The sequence below is a fragment of the Carcharhinus amblyrhynchos genome, unplaced genomic scaffold, assembly GCF_965287045.1.
Source record: "Carcharhinus amblyrhynchos unplaced genomic scaffold, sCarAmb.v2.hapA scaffold_393, whole genome shotgun sequence".
Lineage (NCBI taxonomy): Eukaryota > Metazoa > Chordata > Chondrichthyes > Carcharhiniformes > Carcharhinidae > Carcharhinus > Carcharhinus amblyrhynchos.
The window spans coordinates 46847-66647 of NW_027650133.1; the positions used below are offsets into that span (position 1 = coordinate 46847).

At 51.0% G+C, this 19801-nt stretch overlaps 2 protein-coding genes across 2 annotated transcripts in view; both read right to left on the bottom strand.

Annotated features, from left to right (window-relative positions):
* LOC145339303 (uncharacterized) overlaps window positions 1-9671 on the bottom strand; it is a 55862-nt gene extending 46191 nt beyond the window's left edge. The window contains exon 1 of the mRNA XM_080183728.1: window positions 9337-9671. Within this exon, the coding sequence (XP_080039854.1) occupies window positions 9337-9341 (5 nt within the window). The 5' untranslated portion in view covers window positions 9342-9671. The remainder of the gene's footprint in view (window positions 1-9336) is intronic.
* Window positions 9672-17194: 7523 nt separating this feature from the next.
* Window positions 17195-19801, bottom strand: part of meiosin (meiosis initiator) — a 63969-nt gene continuing 61362 nt past the window's right edge. The window contains exon 15 of the mRNA XM_080183729.1: window positions 17195-18890. Coding sequence (XP_080039855.1) covers window positions 18779-18890 — 112 coding nt within the window. The 3' untranslated portion in view covers window positions 17195-18778. The remainder of the gene's footprint in view (window positions 18891-19801) is intronic.

Here is a 19801-nt window from a genome sequence, read left to right on the forward strand (position 1 = left end):
TTTAGGTGGACCGGCCGTGCTAAGTTGCCCCTTAGAGAGCATAAATACGTAGGGTTACAGGGATAGGGCCTGGGTGGAATTGTGGTCAGAGTGGACTCGATGGGCTGGATGGCCTCCTCGTACGATTCTAATATTGCGCCGCTGATTGTGGGATCTTGCTGTGCAGGCGCTGGCTGCCTTGCTCACTGCGTTTTGGGGGCTGCGACCCCAAAGTGCTTCAGCGGCTGGCTAGCGGTATGGGACGCCACCCCTTTCCCACCCCTGCGAGGTTACAAAAGGGGGCTATATAATGCAAGTCCTTCCAACGTAATGGGAAAACTCTGCCCCTTCCATTCAGAAGCCCCCTACAGTGCGCGGGGGGGGGGGGGGGGGGGGGGGCATTCGGCCCATCTGCACCGACCACAATCCCACCCAGGCCCAACCCCACGCATTTACCCTAGCTAATCCCTCCCCCCCCCGGACAATAAAAAAGAGACGATTTAGCACGGCCAATCCACCCAAACTAAACACCTCTGGACTGAGGGGAGGGGGGGGGGAGAAACCGGAGGAAACCCACGCAGACACGGGGAGAATGTGCAAACTCCACGCAGTGACCCCCCCCACCCTCCCTCCAAGCCGGGAATCGAACCCAAGTCCCTGGAGCGGTGCCAACCACCTTGCTGCCCTTCACCCTCTCCCATCCACCCCTGCCCTATTCTTCTTACCCCCTTCACTGTGGGGGGGGGAGGGGGAGGGGGGGTGCATTAACGTTGACAAACTACCTCTGGGAGGCAGAAGAAGTTGTGTTCGCAGCCCCGCTGCTCGGAAGCGGGGGGAGACGTGGGTTGGCGAAGTTTGGATTTAAATCAGACCGAAAGTTGGTTCTGAGTCTGTTTCTCCGCCCCTCCTCCTCAGAGCTGACCCCCCCCCACCACCCACCCCCCCGCTTAATAAAATCCCGCAGCCCGCGACCCTGCTTCTGGGGTAAGTTATCGAGTGATCTACACCTCACGCACGCAATCGCATTGCGTTGAAACAAAATACGTCACTCCTGTGCTAGATTCCACATCTGAAGTTTGCATTCGGAAACGAAAGGTCTGAAAACCACCGTCTGCAAATGGTGCAGAGAGAGAGGCCATTCAGCCCCTGCCCCGGTGCTTTCCCCTCCCCGAGCCCAACCTCTCACAAGCTTCCTCTTTCACAGGTCAGAGAGGGTGGGCACAGGCTCGGTGGGCTGAAGGGCCTGCTCCTGCTCCGTTCTCTCGCCCTCGAGTGACAACACTCACAAAGACCTCGAGGACTTGGCTTCGCTGGTCATTGGTACAGGCAGTTCCTCAGTGCAACTCCCCACCAAATATCTCACTCCCACCCCGCAAGACCACCAATCTTTGTTACGTGCACGCTCAGGGATGCTGGCCCACCCTCCCCACCTGACGGGCCGAGTGGACTCCCAATCAGTCAAACGTTGACTCCATGATGCTGGCAAATTGATGGTGATTCTAAGCGAGGTTTTGCATTTCTGTAGCACCTTAGGACACCCTCAAAGTGTTTTGGTGACAAATGGCGCACTTATAGGGTCATCGAATGCCTACAATGCAGGAGGCCATTTGATCCATCGAGTCTGCACCGACCACAATCCCACCCAGGCCCTATCCCTATAACCCTACATAATTACCCCAATCCCTGTAACCCTACATAATTACCTTGCAAATCCCCCTGACACTAAGGGTCAATTTAGCATGGCTGACCCACCTGTCCCTTGGTGTCCAAAGCTGTGCGGGTTATGTGGATTGGCCATGCTAAATTGCCCCTTGGTGTCCAAAAGTAGTGCAATAGGGTGGATTGGCCATGCTAAATGTGTGAGGTTACGGGATAGGGCGATGGAGGCGGCCTGGGCAAGATACTGCCAGAGAGTCGGTGCTGACATGATGGGCTGAATGGCCTCTTCTGCTTATATCTATCTACAGATATGTTCTTGGAAAGGGGAATGGAGGGTGAAAGTTTATCAGGGAGGTAGGCAAGAAGGTGAGGCCTTATCCTTGTAACTTGCACTGTGGGTTAGCGCTGCTGCCTCACAGCGCCAGGGACCCAGGTTCGATTCCCGGCTTGGGGTCACTGTCTGTGCAGACTCTGCACATTCTCCCCGTGCCTGCGTGGGTTTCCTCCCACAGTCCGAAAGACGTGCCGGTTAGGTGCTAAATTCTCCCTCAGCGTAACCCGAACAGGCGCCGGAGTGTGGGTGACGAGGGGGATTTTCACAGTAACTTCATTGCAGCGTTAATGTGAGACGACTTGTGACAATAACACACAAGTTTAAGCAATTAAACCAATGCTTTCCTGGGTTCAGGAAACAAGTTGGGAGAAGTGTTCTGGAGAAGGCAGGGATTTGGTGAGCGAGGGAAGGTGAAACTTGTTTGGGTCTCGTGCCCTCCACCAATGAAATTTCCCAAACGGATACTGAAAGACCACAACAGACTCCTGAATCTGGTAGCTGCCTCCCAGAGTAATTATGTTACATATTTATCTTTCACTTGTTGCAATAGGGCCACCAACATCTTGGCAAATCAGTTACTTTATATATCTTTTTAATTTGGGATACATTAGAGAGGTGTCGAGCAGGAAAGCACCCCCAAGGTTCAAAGCCCCCCCGGTCTAATCTGATCCCATTCTGTCCATTGAGTCTGTACCTACCCTCCGATAAAACCTTACCCACACCCTCCCCTGCCCTATTCCCGTGACCCCACACATTTAGCATGGCCAATCCACCTAACCTGCACAACTTTGGACACTAAGGGACAATTTAGCATGGCCAATCCACCTAACCCGCACATCTTTGGACACTAAGGGACAATTTAGCATGGCCAATCCACCTAACCTGCACATCTTTGGACACCAAGGGACAATTTAGCATGGCCAATCCACCTAACCTGCACATCTTTGGACACCAAGGGCCAATTTAGCATGGCCAATCTACCTAACCTGCACACCTTTGGACACTAAGGGACAATTTAGCATGGCCAATCCACCTAACCATGAAATTACTGTGAAAATCCTCTAGTCGCCACGCTCTGGCGCCTGTTGGGTACACTGAGGGAGAATTTGGCACTTAACTAACTAGTCTTTCGGTCTCTGGGAGGAAACCCGAGCACCCGGAGGAAACCCACGCAGACACGAGGAGAACGTGCAGACTCCACACAGACTGAGACCCGAGGCAGCAGTGCTAACCACTGTGTCGCCCTGAGGGACATGGACCAAGGGCAGGCAGAAGAGATTAGTTTAATTTGGCGTCATGCTGGGCACAACATCGTGGGCCAAAGGGCCTGTTCGCGTGCTGTACCGTTCTACGTTCTAACGCAATAGATTTGAAACATTCTTAAAAACAGGCTGTGGGAAGTCCCAGGGGCTGTGAAAGGTGGAATATATCTTTCTTAGAACACGATAAATCAGCCACGGTCACACTCCGAATTTTGGCTGGATATCTTTCGACGAGATACTTCCCCATAAATATTGCAGAACTTAGGGAATGAGAAACAGTCACAGTCGATGTTTGGGCTGTTTCCTCCTAGTTTACGCACATCAGCTGTGCAGTTCGCACCCCCCGCCAACCGGTGATGTACAAACTTCCCCAAGCGAGAAGAGAATTCTCCACCCACCCCCCCCGCCTCTTTCGACACATCTTTCTGCATTAAGCCGACCTCAAATTTGGCAACTGCGCTGACAGTGTGCCAGGGCGCTGCAGCAGGGCACCAGATACCAGGAAGGATGGATAGGTAGATAGAGGACGCAGGATGGATTGTCAGAGCTGGGGGATGTTCTCCTTATCGAACAGGAGATTGGATACTGGGGGGTGGGGGAGGAGGTCGTGCCACTTTCCAGCAGGTGACAGAAGTGCCGACAGCGTCACCAGGACATTACCCTGCCCCACGCGCACAACTCAGGATCTTGAACGGCAAACGAAAAAATGCTGGAAAACCTCAGCGGGTCTGACAGCACCCGTGGAGAGAGAATACAGCCAACCTTTCGAGTCTGGGCGACCCTTCGTCAGAGCTCCGAGAGCTGACAAAGGATCGCCCAGACTCGAAACGTCGGCTCAGTTCTCTCTCCGCAGATGCCGTCAGACCCGCTGAGATTCTCCAGCATTTTGTCAGGATCTGGTACGCCTCGCTTTGACGTCTGGCGGAGTCTCTCTTTCGGAAGAGAATTGGACATTTACCAAAAAGGACAAAATTTGTAGCTAACGTCTGAGCACCTCCCCGAGAGACAGCACCAGCCGAATGGGCTGAATGGCCTCCAGGGGTGGTTACGACCCAGCATATAACCACCAGCCACAGTGCCTTCACCCAAAACCTCAGGAATTCCCTTCCTACACCTGGCTAATTGGATATCATTTGGGTGCATTGAGGTGGTTAACCGGAGATTCACAGAGATGACAAATTGTTGTTGGGTTTGGAGACAAATGCTTGCGAGCTGTGACTCTGCAAATTAATGTCAGTGTGTAAAGACTAGGCTCCAGTCACCACCTCTCTCCACTAAGTGGAGCAAACCTCTCTGCCTCTCCTAGGTCTGGCACAGATGGGCTGAAGGGCCTCTGTTTTTTTTTAAACTCACTGGTGGGTCACGGGCGTCGCCGGCTGGGCCAGCATTTATTGCCCATCCCTAGTTGCCCTTGGAATGAGAGCCAACCCCATTGCTGTGGCTCCGGAGTCACATGTAGGCCAGACCGGGGTAAGGACGGCAGATTTCCTTCCTTTAAGGGAACCAGATGGGTTTTTCCGACAATGGGTCATCAGTAGATTCTTAATCCCAGATATTTTTTATTAAGTTCAAATTCCACCATCTGCTGTGGCGGGATTCGAACCCGGGTCCCCCGGAACATTAGCTGGGTTTCTGGATTAATAGTCTAGCGATAATACCACTAGACTGTCGCCTCCCCGTGCTGTAAAGCTCTGTGACTGCAACTCTTCCCCTACTTTTACAAATACTTAAAAAGGTTGACCTTTATTTTAAAGAAGTGTACAGACGCAGACACACCCTCTTTCGGGAATAGCGCGAGGGAAGGATTTCCGAGCGGATTATCAGCCCATTCAGCTGTGCTGCAGACGCTTCCCGCGTGGCCAACAAGTTGGACTCGAACCCAGAGCTTCCGGTCCAGTGGGCAGAAGGTGCGACTTGCTGTGCCACCCCACCTCTGAGCTACCCCCATCGACCAAGTAGCCGAAATGTCTTTATACCTGCCAATGTGTGCCCCCGCCCCCCCCCCCCCGGGTCGGACGCACCTTGGGACATTTCACCCTTCGTTAAAAGGCACCACATAAACGCAAGTTGTTGTTGGAGGGGGTTAGAAGGCCCCATCGTGCTTCCTGACGGCTCCGGAACAGCCCAGAGCCCGAGAGTTCAAAACCCGGCAATGGGAAGTTGCAAAATTGAATTCTTCAACTGTGGCAGGGGGTAGTGAAATTGCAGAAGGCATGTTAAGCACAAGGAGATTTGAGGATAAGCTTCTCCACCCAGACGGTGGTGGGAATCTGGAACACTCTGCCCGAAAGGCAGGAACCCTCACAACATTGAGGAAGTGTTCAGATGAGCACTGGCAACACATGGTTATGGGACCAAGTGCTGGAAAATGGGATTAGAATAGATGGCTAGTACAGACATAATGGGCCGAAGGGCCTCTTTTGGTGCTGTAATACTCCACGGCAGCACAGTGGTGAGCACGGCTGCCTCAGAGTGCCGGGTCCAATTTCAGCCTTGGGTCGCTGTCTGTGTGGAGTCTGCACATTCTCCCCGTGTCTGCGTGGGTTTCCTCCGGTGCTCCGGTTTCCTCCCACACTCCAAAAGGCATGCTGGTTAGGGTGCATTGGCCTGACCAGGAGCCGGAGCGTAGGGACTAGGGAAATCTCACGGTAACTTCATTGCAGTGTTAACGTAAGTGTTGCTTGTGACTAATAAACAAACTTTAGATGCGCATTTTAAGCAGATTGACTATGCTAACTTGTCCCTTGGTGTCCAAAGATGTGCAGGTTAGGTGGGATTGGCCATGCTAAATTGCCCCTTAGTGTCAGGGGCACTAGCAGGCTAAATACGTGGGGGGTTACAGGGCTAGGACCTGGGTGGGATTGTTGTCGGTGCAGACTCGATGGGCTGAATCCTGCACTGCAGGGACTCTAACGACTTTAATCCAACCGGTTCACTAAGTCCTTCCAGGAAGGGAACCTGGTTTGGCCTGTGCGTGACTCCCCTTCACTGCTGCTCCCCAGGGCAAGTAAGAACAGGTCACTGAGCCATAGCTTGGCCAAAGCCCAAGGGGGGAAAAAAAAAATTCACTAAAACAAACTCTATCTAACCACACTGTACCTGCCCTGGGTGTGTGTTATGGCAAAGTGCAGGGAATGTAGTATTCAGCTTGACTTGTATCACATCTAGGTTTATTCCATGTGTGACGGAACAACATAGAGAAGAGATTTCCTATGAATCTAATCTACTCCATCTCAGGAGCTGGGCACCACTGGCTGGGCCAGCATTTATTGCCCATCCCTAACTGAAGGGGCAGTTAAAGAGTCAGCCACATTGTCTGAAGTTAGAAAGTTTATTTATCAGTGTCATAAGTAGGCTGACATTAACAATGCAATGAACTTACTGTGAAATTCCCCCAGTCGTCACACCCCGACGCCTGTCCGGGAGAATTTGGCACGGCTAATGCATCCTAACCAGCACGTCTTTCGGACTGTGGGAGGAAACCGGAGCACCCAGAGGAAACCCACGCAGACACGGGGAGGACATGCAGTCTCCACACAGTCACCCCCGCTGGGAGTCGAACGCGTCCCCGGCGCTGAGAGGCAGCAGTGCTAACCATTGTGCCACCCTAAGAGATGCATGTAGGCCAGACCGGGTAAGGATGGCAGATTTCCTTCCCGAAAGTACATTAGTGAACCAGATGGGGTTTTTCCAACAATGGTTTACATAAGAACATAAGAAATAGGAGCAGGAGTCGGCCATCTAGCCCTTCGAGCCTGCCCCGCCATTCAATAAGATCATGGCTGATCTGAAGTGGGTCAGTTCCACTTTCCCGCTTTCTCCCCAGAACCCTTAATTCCCCTGTCTATCAGAAACCTATCTACCTGTGACTTAAATATATTCAGCGAGGTAATGTAATGTTTCATGGTCATCAGTAGACTCTTAATTCCAGATTTGTATTGAATTCCAATTTCACCATCTGCCATGGTGGGATTCAAATTGTGACACCCAGAAATTAACCGGCCCTACTCACTGCTGAGAGACTCTCCCTTCCCATTGCGAAAATAGTGGATTGAAGTCTCACCCTGGGGGAAATCATAAGGGTCAACGCCGCCATGCTCTAAGCAGCACTGAGGGAGCACTACACTACCGGGGGTGCTGTGTTTAAACTAAGATTGCCCTCGTGGGCAAACTCCTAACATTTGTGTGTCTAGGTTGCCCTGTACCTGCCTTGGACCTCAAAGGATCTGAACAGGGTCATTCAGCCCATCGAGTCTGCGCAGACTCTCTATCACAGTATCTTGCCCAGACTCTCTCCTCCACTCTATCCCCATAACCCCACACGTTTCCCACGGCCAATCCACCTAACCTGCACATCTTTGGACTGCTCCTACACAAATTGGTTGAGGTCCTCAAGTTTCTAGGTGTCCATATCATCAACCTGTCCTGGTCCCTCCATGCCGAAACTACAGTTAAGAAAGCCCACCAACCCCATTACTTTCTCAGGAGGCTAAGGAAATTCGGTATTTTGGCTACAGGTCTCACCAACGTTTATAGATGCACCATAGAAAGCATTCTTTCCAGATGTATCACAGCTTGGTATGGCTTCTGCTCTGCCCAAGACCGCAAGGAACTACAACGGATTATGATCGTAGTCCAATCCATCGCACAAACCAGCCTCCCATCCACTGACTCTGTCTACACTTCCCGCAGCCTCGACAAAGCAGCCAGCATAATTAAGAACCCCACGCATCCTGGACATTCTCTCTTCCACCTTCTCCTGGCGGGAAAAAGATACAAAAGTCTGAGGTCACGTAACAATCGACTCAAGAACAGCTTCTTCCCTGCTGCTGTCAGACTTTTGAATGGACCTACCTCGCGTTAAGTTGATCACACCCTAGCTACGACTGTAACACTACATTCGGCACCCTCTCCTTTCCTTCTCTATGAACGGTATGCTTTGTCTGTATAAGCACGCAAGAAACAATACTTTTCACTGGATGTTAATACATGTGACAATAATAAATCAAAACAATTCCAGAGACACACACACAGAGACAGGGTGAAAGAGAGGGCCACTTTAAACATAGACACACGCACTAGGTGTGTTGTAACCAAGAATCCCAGCCAAAAAGTGAAGGTTGCAGAGGAGCCCGATCAGGAAGTCATGGATTGGCAGCACCAAGACTTGGTCTTGAAAACTCAGAAGATTTTCGGATGAGGGGTGCACGGAAACCTGCTCCCAGCCCCAAAAACAAAACAAAGGGCCCAACTTAATCCCCAAAATATAATTAACTTTTTAATTTCTTCCCCCCCCCCCCCCCCCCACTCCCCCCGAGGCCATGAAAAAAATTTCAACCTCAGTGCAAGGCCCAAAGTGAAACAAAGTCCTTTTCACTTCTTGGGTGTGATCACTCTCTCTGATGGGACGTGAAGTGTTTCTTTCTGGTTTCTGCTGCGTCTCAGGAGAGGAACGAGTTAGGGGAGGCCACGGCACGACGGGGTCTTAGTTCCAGAGTACTGGGTGAGGCAGCAACCAGAAAGAGAGCAGCCATCATTAATAAACCTGATCTTCCAAAACCATCTTCCAGTTAGACTAAAGCCCTGCACTAAACATGGGGAGGGGGCAGGGCAGGGCAACAGCCCAAAAGCCCCCACCAGCCAAAGCACTAATCTCAAAGCCCACAGGAGTATTAATCCCTGACATACAAAACCAGAGAAAGAAGAACTGTACTTCTCAATACTGCAGGCTGTAAAATCCCCCTACATTTTTTCACGCAACAAGGGAGAGAGAGAGAACCAATTGTAACTTCCAGCCCCTCACACTGAGTCCTTCTCTTGGAAAGTGGGGGGTGTTTTAAAAAAACTTAATTATATCTCAGTAATTAAGCCAATTTCTCTCCCTTTTTTTTGCTGGGGGTGGGGGAAAAGAACTCACATCTGATATTAACAGCAGCAGAAAGTTTATCTAAAGTCTGAAATGGAGCAGTTTAAGAATCGTTCGTGCCCCACTCCACTCCACTCCAGCACAAACTAATCCCCATTCCCGAGGAGAAAGGGACACGTTCTGAAAAGTGCAGGAAATTTACACGCCCTGAAATTGACAAAAGGCTGAAATCCTACCTCATGTTTGTCTTTGGGAAGGTCCTCTTGGCTGAGAGGTCGTTCTTTGCAGAAGGTGATTGTGGTCTCCTCACACACACACACACACACACACACACTGATTTCTCTCTGTGTCCTTTCCTGTGTCTCTCTCTCTCTCTCTCTGTCTGGGTGTGGAGGGAGAGTTCTTGCCCTGCCCAGGGAGTGCTGCCCTGCTCTCTGCACCCTTTATCTCTCTCCCTGTGTGTACCTGTGAGGCTGCTCAGAGATCAGCCCTGTCCTGTTACAACATGTTTCCCTCTCTCTGTTTCTCGCTACACTGTAGCCCGGGCTCAGGGATACATTTCCCACCCCCCCCCAACGCTCCCTCACCCACCCGCCCACACTGGGCCCCACAATGCACAGCCTACCACTTCCGCCAGCACCAGCCTCATTAAAAGGGCAACAGCCCATTCTGGCCTTAAAAGGGCAACGCCGCTCAAGAACCATACAAAATTAACAGCTCAGAAACAGGCCTTTTGGCCCTCCTTGGCTCTGCCGGACCATTTTTTGCCTGGTCCAACTGACCTGCACTTGGACAGTGGTTAGCACTGCTGCTTCACAGCTCCAGGGTCCTGGGTTCGATTCCCGGCTCAGCTCACTGTCTGTGCGGAGTTTGCACATTCTCCTCGTGTCTGCATGGGTTTCCTCCAGGTACTCCAGTTTCCTCCCACAGTCCAAAGATGTGCGGGTTAGGTTGATTGGCCATGTTAAGAAATTGCCCCTTAGTGTCCAGGGATGTGTAGGTTAGAGGGATTAGTGGGTATAATATGGAGGTAGGGCTTCGGTGGGATTGTGTTTGGTGGAGACTCGATGGGTCGAAGGGCCTCTTTCTGCACTGTAGGGTTCTATGATCTTCTATATCCCTCCACACCCCCTCACCCATGAACCCGTCCATGTTTTTCTTAAATGTTAAAAGTGACCCCGCATTTACCACTTTATCCGGCAGCTCATTCCACACTCCCACCACTCTCTGCGTGAAGAATCCCCCCCCAATATTCCCTTTAAACTTTTCCCCTTTCATCCTTAACCCATGCCCTCTGGTTTTTTTTCTCCTCTAGCCTCAGAGAAAAAAGCCTGCTTGCATTCGCTCTATCTATACCCATCAAAATCTTATACACCCCTATTGGTGTCACAAGTAGGCTTACATTAACATAGAGTTACTGTGAAAATCAAACTTTTGAATGAAACTGCCCGTATTAAGTTGATCTTTCTCTGCACTCTAGTTGTGACTGTAAAAACTACATTCTGCATTGTCTCGTTTCCTTCTCTATGAACGGTATGCTCTGTCTGCATAGCGTGCAAGAAACAATACTTTTCATTGCATCCCAATTTGGCGTGGGGGGGAGCCAGGACAGGTTGTTGGTGATCTGGACACCTAAAAACGTGAAGCTCTTGACCCTTTCTACTTTGTCCCCACTGATGTAGTAAGAAGTCTCACAACACCAGGTTTCTCTGACCAGAACCTTCCACACACCTGACGAAGGACACCATTTCCGAAAGCTTGTGGGATTACTATCAAATAAACTGGTTGGACCTTAAACCTGGTGTTCTAAGACTCCTTACTGTGTTTACCCCATCCAACGCCAGCATCTCTACATCACGACTCCCATTAATGTAAACGGGGGCATGTTCTTCTTGATGCTTCCTAAAGTTGATGACAACCCCCTTTGTTTTGTTGACTTTGAGGGGTTGCTGCACCAGTTCACCAGATTCTCTTTCCTGTACTCTGTCTCATCATTGTTTGAGACCCGGCCCACTACGGTGGTGTCATTGGCAAATGTGAAAATCGAGTTGGAGGGGAATTTGTCCATACAATCGTAGGTGTATAAGGAGTTATAGTAAGGGGCTGCGGACACAGCCTTGTGGGGTACCTTGTGGTGTTGAGTGCATAACCTCACGTTGTATTCCATCTGCCATTTCTTTGCCGTTCTCCTAGCCTGTCCAAGTCATTCTAGAGCCTCCCCACTTCCTCAATACTGCCTGTCCCTCTACATATCTTTGTGTTATTAAGGCTACTTCACACAGAAGAGTAACGTGGGCATGAGCACTGGATGAGAACCGTACACAGCATGGAAAACTGGAGCAAGAAAACAAAATTATAACAATACCACGGAACAAATTCTGGACAACAATCTAGTTCCGCGGTTCGGATGACAGCTAAGAGGCTGCATCAGCTATTTCTGCTCATCTTGATCCAAACCCTTTGAATATAATCTCCTTCTGTTGCACAGGGAAGCCATGGACTTTTCCATTTGGTGGTAACATTCTCAAACTCTTGAGGTTAAACATCCAACCACATGGAATTTATCTGCTGGAGTGTGTCTGCTCCTCTGCTCTTTGTGGTGTTTGGGGGAGGTCCAAGTGACTTATTTTTAACTTCATTTTTCCATGAATTTTGTGTTAACCAAGGGCTGCTTGGTGGACTGTTTCCTGTGCCACTTTGAACAGCCTGTGACCATATCGAAATCCCCCCCCCAACAAAAAAAAACAGACTATTTTGATACCAGCGACTGTCTTTTTTGCCTGCCTCCCACCTTCTTGAGTCCTAGAAGTTCAATGTTCCCGTGGCAATAGCATGCATTTATGGTAATCATGAGACATAGACTAGACACCATCATTTGTGCTCGCACATATACTGAACATGCAAAACACACGCACTGAACACACACACACAGAACAAACACACACACAGAACAAACACACACACAGAACAAACACACACACACTAAACACACATGTGCACTGACCCACAGTCACTGAGTATTCTGGTCAGAATGGTGGCTCAGTGGTTAGCACTGCCGTCTCACAGTGCCAGAGACCTGCGTTCGATTCTTGGCTTGGGTCACTGTCTATGTGGAGTTTGCATGTTCTCCCCGTGCCTCCGTGGGTTTCCTCCGCGTGCTCTGGTTTCCTCCCATAGTCTGAAAATGTGCAGGTTAGGTAGATTGGCCACGCTAAATTGTCCCTTAGTGCCCAAAGATGTGCAGTTTAGGTGGATTGGCCATGCTAAATTGTCCCTTAGTACCCAAAGATGTGAGGTTAGGTGGATTGGCTGTGCTAAATTGCCCCTTAGTGCCCAAAGATGTGCAGGTTAGGTGGATTGGCCATGCTAAATTGTCCCTTAGTGTCCAAAGATGTGCAGGTTAGGTGGATTGGCCATGCTAAATTGTTCCTTAGTGTCCAAAGATGTGCAGGTTAGGTGGATCGGCCATGCTAAATTGCCCCTTAGTGTCCAAAGATGTGCGGGTTAGGTGAATTGGCCATGCTAAATCGCCCCTTAGTGTCCAAAGATGTGTAAGTTAGATGGATTGGCCATGCTAAATTGTTCCTTAGTGTCCAAAGGTGTGCAGGTTAGGTGGATTGGCCGTGCTGAATTCTCCCTCAGTGTGCCCGAAGAGGTGCTGGAGTGTGGTGGCGAGGGGATTTTCACAGCAACTTCACTGCAGTGTTAATATAAGCCAACTTGTGATAAAACTAAATAATAAATAAACTGTTGGAGTCAGTGCAGGCTTGATGGGCTGAATGGCCTCCTTCTGCTTTGTTGAGATTCTACGAACAGTGTCCTAACCCTGTCCCAAAGGCCAAAGCGTACTGAGGGTGAGAAATATAAAGGCGGACTACTCAGTCGGGTCCTCAATAATTTAATATAGAAATTTAAAAACAGCCGCAACAATAAATAGGAAACATAATAACATTAGTAACAGCTTTGTCAAGCAAGGACAATGTGCGACTTTTATCTCCTCAACCCTTCCAAATTGCGAATCAAGTGGGAAATCTAGTTGACTTAACACTGAAGTTAGCGGTGGAACATAATAGAAGTGACCTCCCCTCCCCCTCCCCACTGCAGTGCAGATGTAAACATGAGCCTGTAACACGGGGCCAACAGCACACAATCTCACCCAAGGCTGTCAACATACCACTTCTGTGATGACTGTTTTCCTCCACGCGTCAGCCGTTAACCGGGAACCGTGGACAATATGCAGTGCGACTGTCTCCCCCCTACCCCCGCCTCGATCGTCACCGCTCTCTCCCTCTGGGATGGTCCTTGGGGGTTCGCGTCGGTCGGAGCTAACGCTAGATTTGGATCCGTGATTCAGGCCGTGGTGATAGCAAAGCTCCGTCGCACAGAAAAAAAACACTACCCGGGTGTAAACGTCGATTCGGAAGGGCACAGTCGCAACGGCGGAGGCCACTCTTGTCGGATCTGGTCCAGCGGGTAGCTCTGGGTCAGAAATCCTGCTGATGTGGAGATGCCGGCGTTGGACTGGGGTAAACACAGAGTGAGAAGTCTCACAACATCAGGTTAAAGTCCAACAGGTTTATTTGGTAGCAAAAGCCACTAGCTTTCGGAGCGCTGGCTGCAGGTGAGTGGGAGTTCTAATCACAAATTAGAATTAGAATCACAAATTTGTGATTAGAACTCCCATTCACCTGACGAAGGGGCAGCCAGCGCTCCGAAAGCTAGTGGCTTTTGCTACCAAATAAACCTGTTGGACTTTAACCTGGTGTTGTGAGAGACTTCTTACTCAGAAATCGTATCCCAGGTGTGGGTAACGGGGGGGGTGAAATTCCTGTGCAGGAGTTGGGGGGGGGGCTGCATTGTCGGAGACTTATCCCCATAACACGATTCCCAAAGGAGAAGGAATGGGTGGGGTTTTCCCTTCCCGCCTGAGTGTGTGAGTGAGTGGGAATCGTAGCGGGCAGTGGAGGGGACGGGGAACACCGCGCAAGGGTCCACTGACTTTCGACGGGAACACCTGGCCCTGGCCAGAGAATCCCGCCCATACGGCCGGAATTTTACCGGCACGCCCGCCCCGATTCCGGGGCTCGGAGAACGGCATTGGCCTTGGACGGGATTGTGCAAACCTCGGCTGGACGTGCTGGTAAAATCCCGCCCCCTGTGTGTTCCAGCTGACGTTTCGCCTTATCCTCCCTCAGGCGATGAGAGGGAATATTTGCCCTGTCATCTCAGTGGCCGAGCGAATCGCAGTGTCCAAGAGCGGCCCCATGTTTGCCCACGTAACAAGTGACCACACTGCTCTGTCACTGGGTCACGCCTAACGACACTGGAGATGATTCTATTTCAAAGCACAAGTCTTTCTTTCACAAGTTATATTGGTGCAAGCGTCCCTTTGAAATAATCATATAATTCGATTTTATGCTTCTGAATTAATGGGTGTATAACTCGACTGAGTTGCCATTTGGGGAGCGAGCGAGCGAGGGAGGGAGAGTGAATCAGTTTCATTGCATCTTCTCTTTGTGTTCCAACCTCACAAAGGAATCCTTCCCGTAACTCATTCTCGACCGGCTGGCGCACGGTGGGATTGGTAAGAAGTCTCACAACACCAGGTTAAAAGTCCAGCAGGTTTATTTGGTAGCACGAGCTTTCGGAACTCTCGCTCCCTTCACCAGGTGAAGGGGGCCACTCACCCGCTGAAGGGAGCCAGCGTTCCGAAAGCTCGTGCTACCAAATAAACCTGCTGGACTTCTAACTTCCAGAGACTTCTTACTGTGTCCAGCCCAGTCCAACGCCGGCATCTCCACATCATCACGGGGGTGGACCAGGAATATCACTCGCGCCACCGGACGTTGGGGCAAGGATGTCACAGTGTGCCAACCCTGTGTGAATTGGCCATGCTCCCGTCCTGCGCGCCAGCGTGAGGTGTCAGGGCAGCTTCCTGCGAGTGACCCTGACCGCTGCATAGTAGTCTGCAGTGCCGGCTGACAGTGAGAGGTTTGTGCGCTTGCCACCAACTGCACCTCCGTAAACTAAAACATACCTTGGCACTCTGAGTGAGATATAAATTATCCTCTTTGTTTACACACTGAGGGGGCGGGGATCTTATCATTTTTTGTCGAAGTGTTAGGTAGAAACTGGGAGAGTTTCAGATCTGTCTTTTGGCTGTGTTTTCAGCCTCCCCATACGCACTCTGCCTGATTGAGCCTGTTACTCGCTGCAGAAGCCTGTGGTGGGGATTAAAATGCCCAAAAGCCTGCAGAGGGAAGCATTACACGTGTCCAGGCCTCTGATGCTGCACATGCGCATTAGCAAGGGTTTGACAGACAAGAGAGAGCTGTCAGGCCCCTGCTACTGCAGGCAGCCTGAAGCAGCTCCATTGCTTATGATCGCGGGGTCCCACGGCCTGACATACAGCCCTGCTGAACCCCCTCCCCCCTTTGCTGCCCAGACCGATCGTGGATCCCCTCCTTCCCCCACCGATCGCCAACCGCCTCCCTCCCCATCAATCGCAGACCCCTCGCCCTCCTGTTGCAGAATAGCAGCGGGCCCCCTCTCCATCCCTCCCCCCCCACCAATCCCTGCAGAGTGGCAGAGGGCCCCTTCTCCTATTAGCCTCGCTCCACACTGGCTCCTCCTCCACTGGCCACTCCCTCACTGGCCCTTCCACCATTGGCCCCTCCTCCAACTAGCCTCACACCGCAAGTGGCCCTTCCCCCTCTGGTGCCTCCTCCACTGGCCCCTCCTCTGTTGCCCCCTCCCCCCTCCAACTGGCCTCTCCTCTGTTGCTCGCCCCAACTGGCTCCTCCTCCTCCACTGGCCCCTCCCCAACTTGTCCCTACCACAATTGGCCGCTCCCCAGTAGCTGCTCCTCCAATGGCCTCTCCCCCATTAGCCTTGCTCCAATATCCCTGTCCTCACTGGCCCCTCCCCCACTGGCGCTGCCCCCATTAGCCCCACCCTGGCACTGTCCAGTAGCCCGGTGGCACTGCCTATGGGGCACCGCCCCACCCCCCCCCCCTTTGCCCTCAGTTTCTCGGTGGGGGGGGGTGGGGGGGAACCTCAATGGCCTCTGGTGAGAACATCTCGCGGCGAGGCCATGAAGGATGGCGGAGGGGGTTGGGGGGGCGGTGGTGGGGTGGTGCGCGAGGGCGGGTCGAGCCCAGGCGACCGAACTTTGGGCTTGCGAAGCAGATGTGAACCAGCACTGAAATAAACTTAAATACGTTAACCTGCCCCCCGTCATGGTAAAATCGTACCCTAAAAGCGAGATTATCCGGCCATGCTCGCCCCAAAATCAGAAAATCCCACCTGAGGTGAACGGACCTTCCCCCACCCCCCACATCCTCCCTCTCCCGCTACACTTCCCGTGGTGGGGGAATGGGAAAATTCTGCAGCAAGTTACAGCGATGAGGCGCATTCTCGTTTTGATACAAAAGGCAGAGCTGAAATGACGTCTTTCTCTGAGAGTAGGGGATGGGAGGGTGGGGGTCTGAGTGGGATTGTAGTCAGTGCAGGCTCGATGGGCCGAGTGGCCTCCTCCTGCACTGTGACAGTTCTACTTTCTGAGAATCAGTTCTCGATTGCGATACTGGTTTGAAGGGGAAGTAGAACGTTTTGTGCAAATGTTGCGATGTTTGCGACCGAGAGCAGGACGCTTTCTTTCGGAGGCTCAGAACCAGAATCTGGCGTTCCCCCAATCTAGTGAACCATGATCAGATGCTGAGTAAGGCGCCTTCGACATCGTCCCGCTGCACAATCCTCAGATCAGACGCCAGGCAATGTCCGCTCTCCTCTGCTCCAACTCCGCACCCCAGTCCTGGATTCCGATGAGCGGGTTCCAGGGCACCAGTGAGGCTCTGTCCATTTCCCCACACCAGCTAGTCATATGACCTCTTGGAGTGGGATCGCAATTAGGCACCACTGTTGCCCGCGTCGGTGTGGAAATGCAGGCAGGTCAGGAGCAGGAGGCAGCCCCACAACCCTCTTTGGACTGGAGTTAGATCCAAGAAGGGCGAAAGGTCAAAGCTGATGGGTCATCATTGCTTGCGATATTAGGAGGCTCCCCGCCCCCCCCGCCCCGCCAACCCTCGCCCTGTTCAATGAGAATTCTCACACAGCTGGAGATGGAGCAGAAGGCTGCGTGATAAAGGTGTGAGTGCTTTGAGAAGAAAGCGCTAGCCCCAGTGACTCAGCATGCATGAACAAAGCTCGGCAGACAGTGCTGGAGTACTCTCGTATAGACTTAAAAAAGATCTGTTGGATAGAGGAATGATGATAACTGCATCACATTTAAATATATCCAGACTGCTCACTGTTATACCTCATTGGCAACACCACCACTGACCTCAACTTTACCCCTGCCATCAATGTGTCCCACGCTCTGGAATATTTAGATGGCTGCTCTTGTTCAATGTTAAAATTTCTGTTGCACAATTGTCCACATATACCAAAAGAGACACAATGATTTCCCTGATTTTATACTTGCCTTGGAGATCCAAGACATTACTGAACCTGTGTGTGTCTGTGTGTGTGTGCGTATGTGTGTCTGTGTGTGTGTTTGTGCCTGTGTAAGTGAGTAACTGAGTGCATGAGTGAGTGAGTGTGTGTTTGAGAGTGTGTAGTGAGCCTGTGTATGTGAGAGTAACTGCTTGTGTGCGTGCGTGTGTGTGTGCGTGATTGTGTGTGTGAATGTGTGTGTGAGAGCGAGTGTGTATGAATGTGTGTGTGTGAATGTGTGTGTGTCGGAGAGTGTGTGAGTGTGTGTGTTTGCGCGTGTCTGACAGTGCGTGTGTGTGTGTGTGTGTCTGATAGTAAGTGTATGTATGTCTGTGCGTGGAAGCAAGTGTAAGTGAGTGTGTGTGTGTGAGCGCGTGAGTATATGAGATTGTGTGCATTTGTGACTGTGTACGCATCTGTGAGTGTGAGTGAAAGTGTGTGCGTGTGTGTGTATGTATGTGTGTGCACGTGCATGTGAGTGTGTGTGTGTGTGTGTGTGACTGTGTGAGAGCATGTGTGAGTGTGGATGTGAGTGAGCGTGTGGGTGTGTGTGAGTGAGTGAGTGTGTGTGTGAGCGTGACTGTGTGTGTGAATGTGAGTGAGTGAGTGAGTGAGTGTGTGTGTGTGAGTGTGACTGTCAGTGTGAGTATGTGTGTGTGTCTGAGCATGACTGTGAATGTGTGTGAGTGAGTGAATGTGAGAGTGTGTGTGTGTGTGTGAGCGTGACTGTCAGTGTTTGTGTGTGTGTGTTTGAGCATGACTGTGAATGTGTGTGAGTGTGTGTGTGTGTGTGTGAGAGTGAGTGTCTGAATGTGTGTGTGACTATCAGTGTGTGTGAATGTGAGTGTGAGAGTGTGTGTGTGTGAATGTGAGTGTGTGTGAGAATGTGAGTGTGTGAGAGAATGTGAGTGTGTGAGAGAATGTGAGTGTGTGAGAGAATGTGAGTGTGTGAGAGAATGTGAGTGTGTGAGAGAATGTGAGTGTGTGAGAGAATGTGAGTGTGTGAGAGAATGTGAGTGTGTGAGACAATGTGAGTGTGTGAGAGAATGTGAGTGTGTGAGAGAATGTGAGTGTGTGAGAGAATGTGAGTGTGTGAGAGAATGTGAGTGTGTGAGAGAATGTGAGTGTGTGAGAGAATGTGAGTGTGTGAGAATGTGCGTGTGTGTGTGAGAGTAAGGTGACATCTTACAGGAGATGGAGAGGTTTGGGCATCTCCACCTCCTCCCTCTCTTCACTTGATGAGCTATCCAGCCTCACAATGCGGTTATTTTTCTTGCTGAATTCCCGAGCTTTGATGCTGTGAGCAAGAGAGAGAGAGAGGGGCACATTTAGCATCTGCTGAAGATGACAATTCTTAACCCTGCTATTTAATCAGCTCAGTCCTCCAGTGCAGGCAGCTGGGACAGGGACTAACAGAGCACTCATCTCCTGGGTGACCAGAATAAGCTGATCAACTCAATCCGGCAAACATCGCTGCTTTTTGCTGTCCTGATTTCCATCCATTTCCCACACTACCCCCAGCCGGCAGGATAAATCCTTGACCAATAGTGCTGCTTAAGGAAAAGCTTCAGGAGAGTTTAAATATTGGGTGGGATTCGCCATGGTGGGACCCACTGCAAGCAGGAATGGAATGGGCTGTTCTAGCCAAAACTGTCAGCTGCACCAGAAAAATCCCAGACGGGATCGGGGACGGAAAATTTTAGCCGATATCTTTCCTTAATAAATCTCCTGTAAGGAGGAAAATTGTAGAAGGTATCGTAAAGGTTTACAGCAGATTCAGAGGCTGTTTGATCTCTTGTGCCTGAGCAGACTGAAAGTAAGAGTTAATCACCTTACTCTCACATACTCACTCTCACACATACACACACTCATTCACACACTCTCACACACATGCGCGCACTCTCCACACGCGCCGCTCTCACGCATGCCCACGCTCTCTCGCACACGCACGCTCTCTCGCACGCCCACGCTCTCTCGCACGCCCACGCTCTCTCACACACGCACGCTCTCTCACACACGCACGCTCTCTCACACACGCACGCTCTCTCACACACGCACGCTCTCTCACACACGCACACACTCCCTAATATTATCTTCCAGTGCTTGGTCAATAGTTTCAGAGCTTCAAATGCACATCTTAGTATTTTTAACAGCTTCTCTGCCCTTTGGCTATGATCAAGCGTGGGATCAGGGTGTCCCGTCTGATGT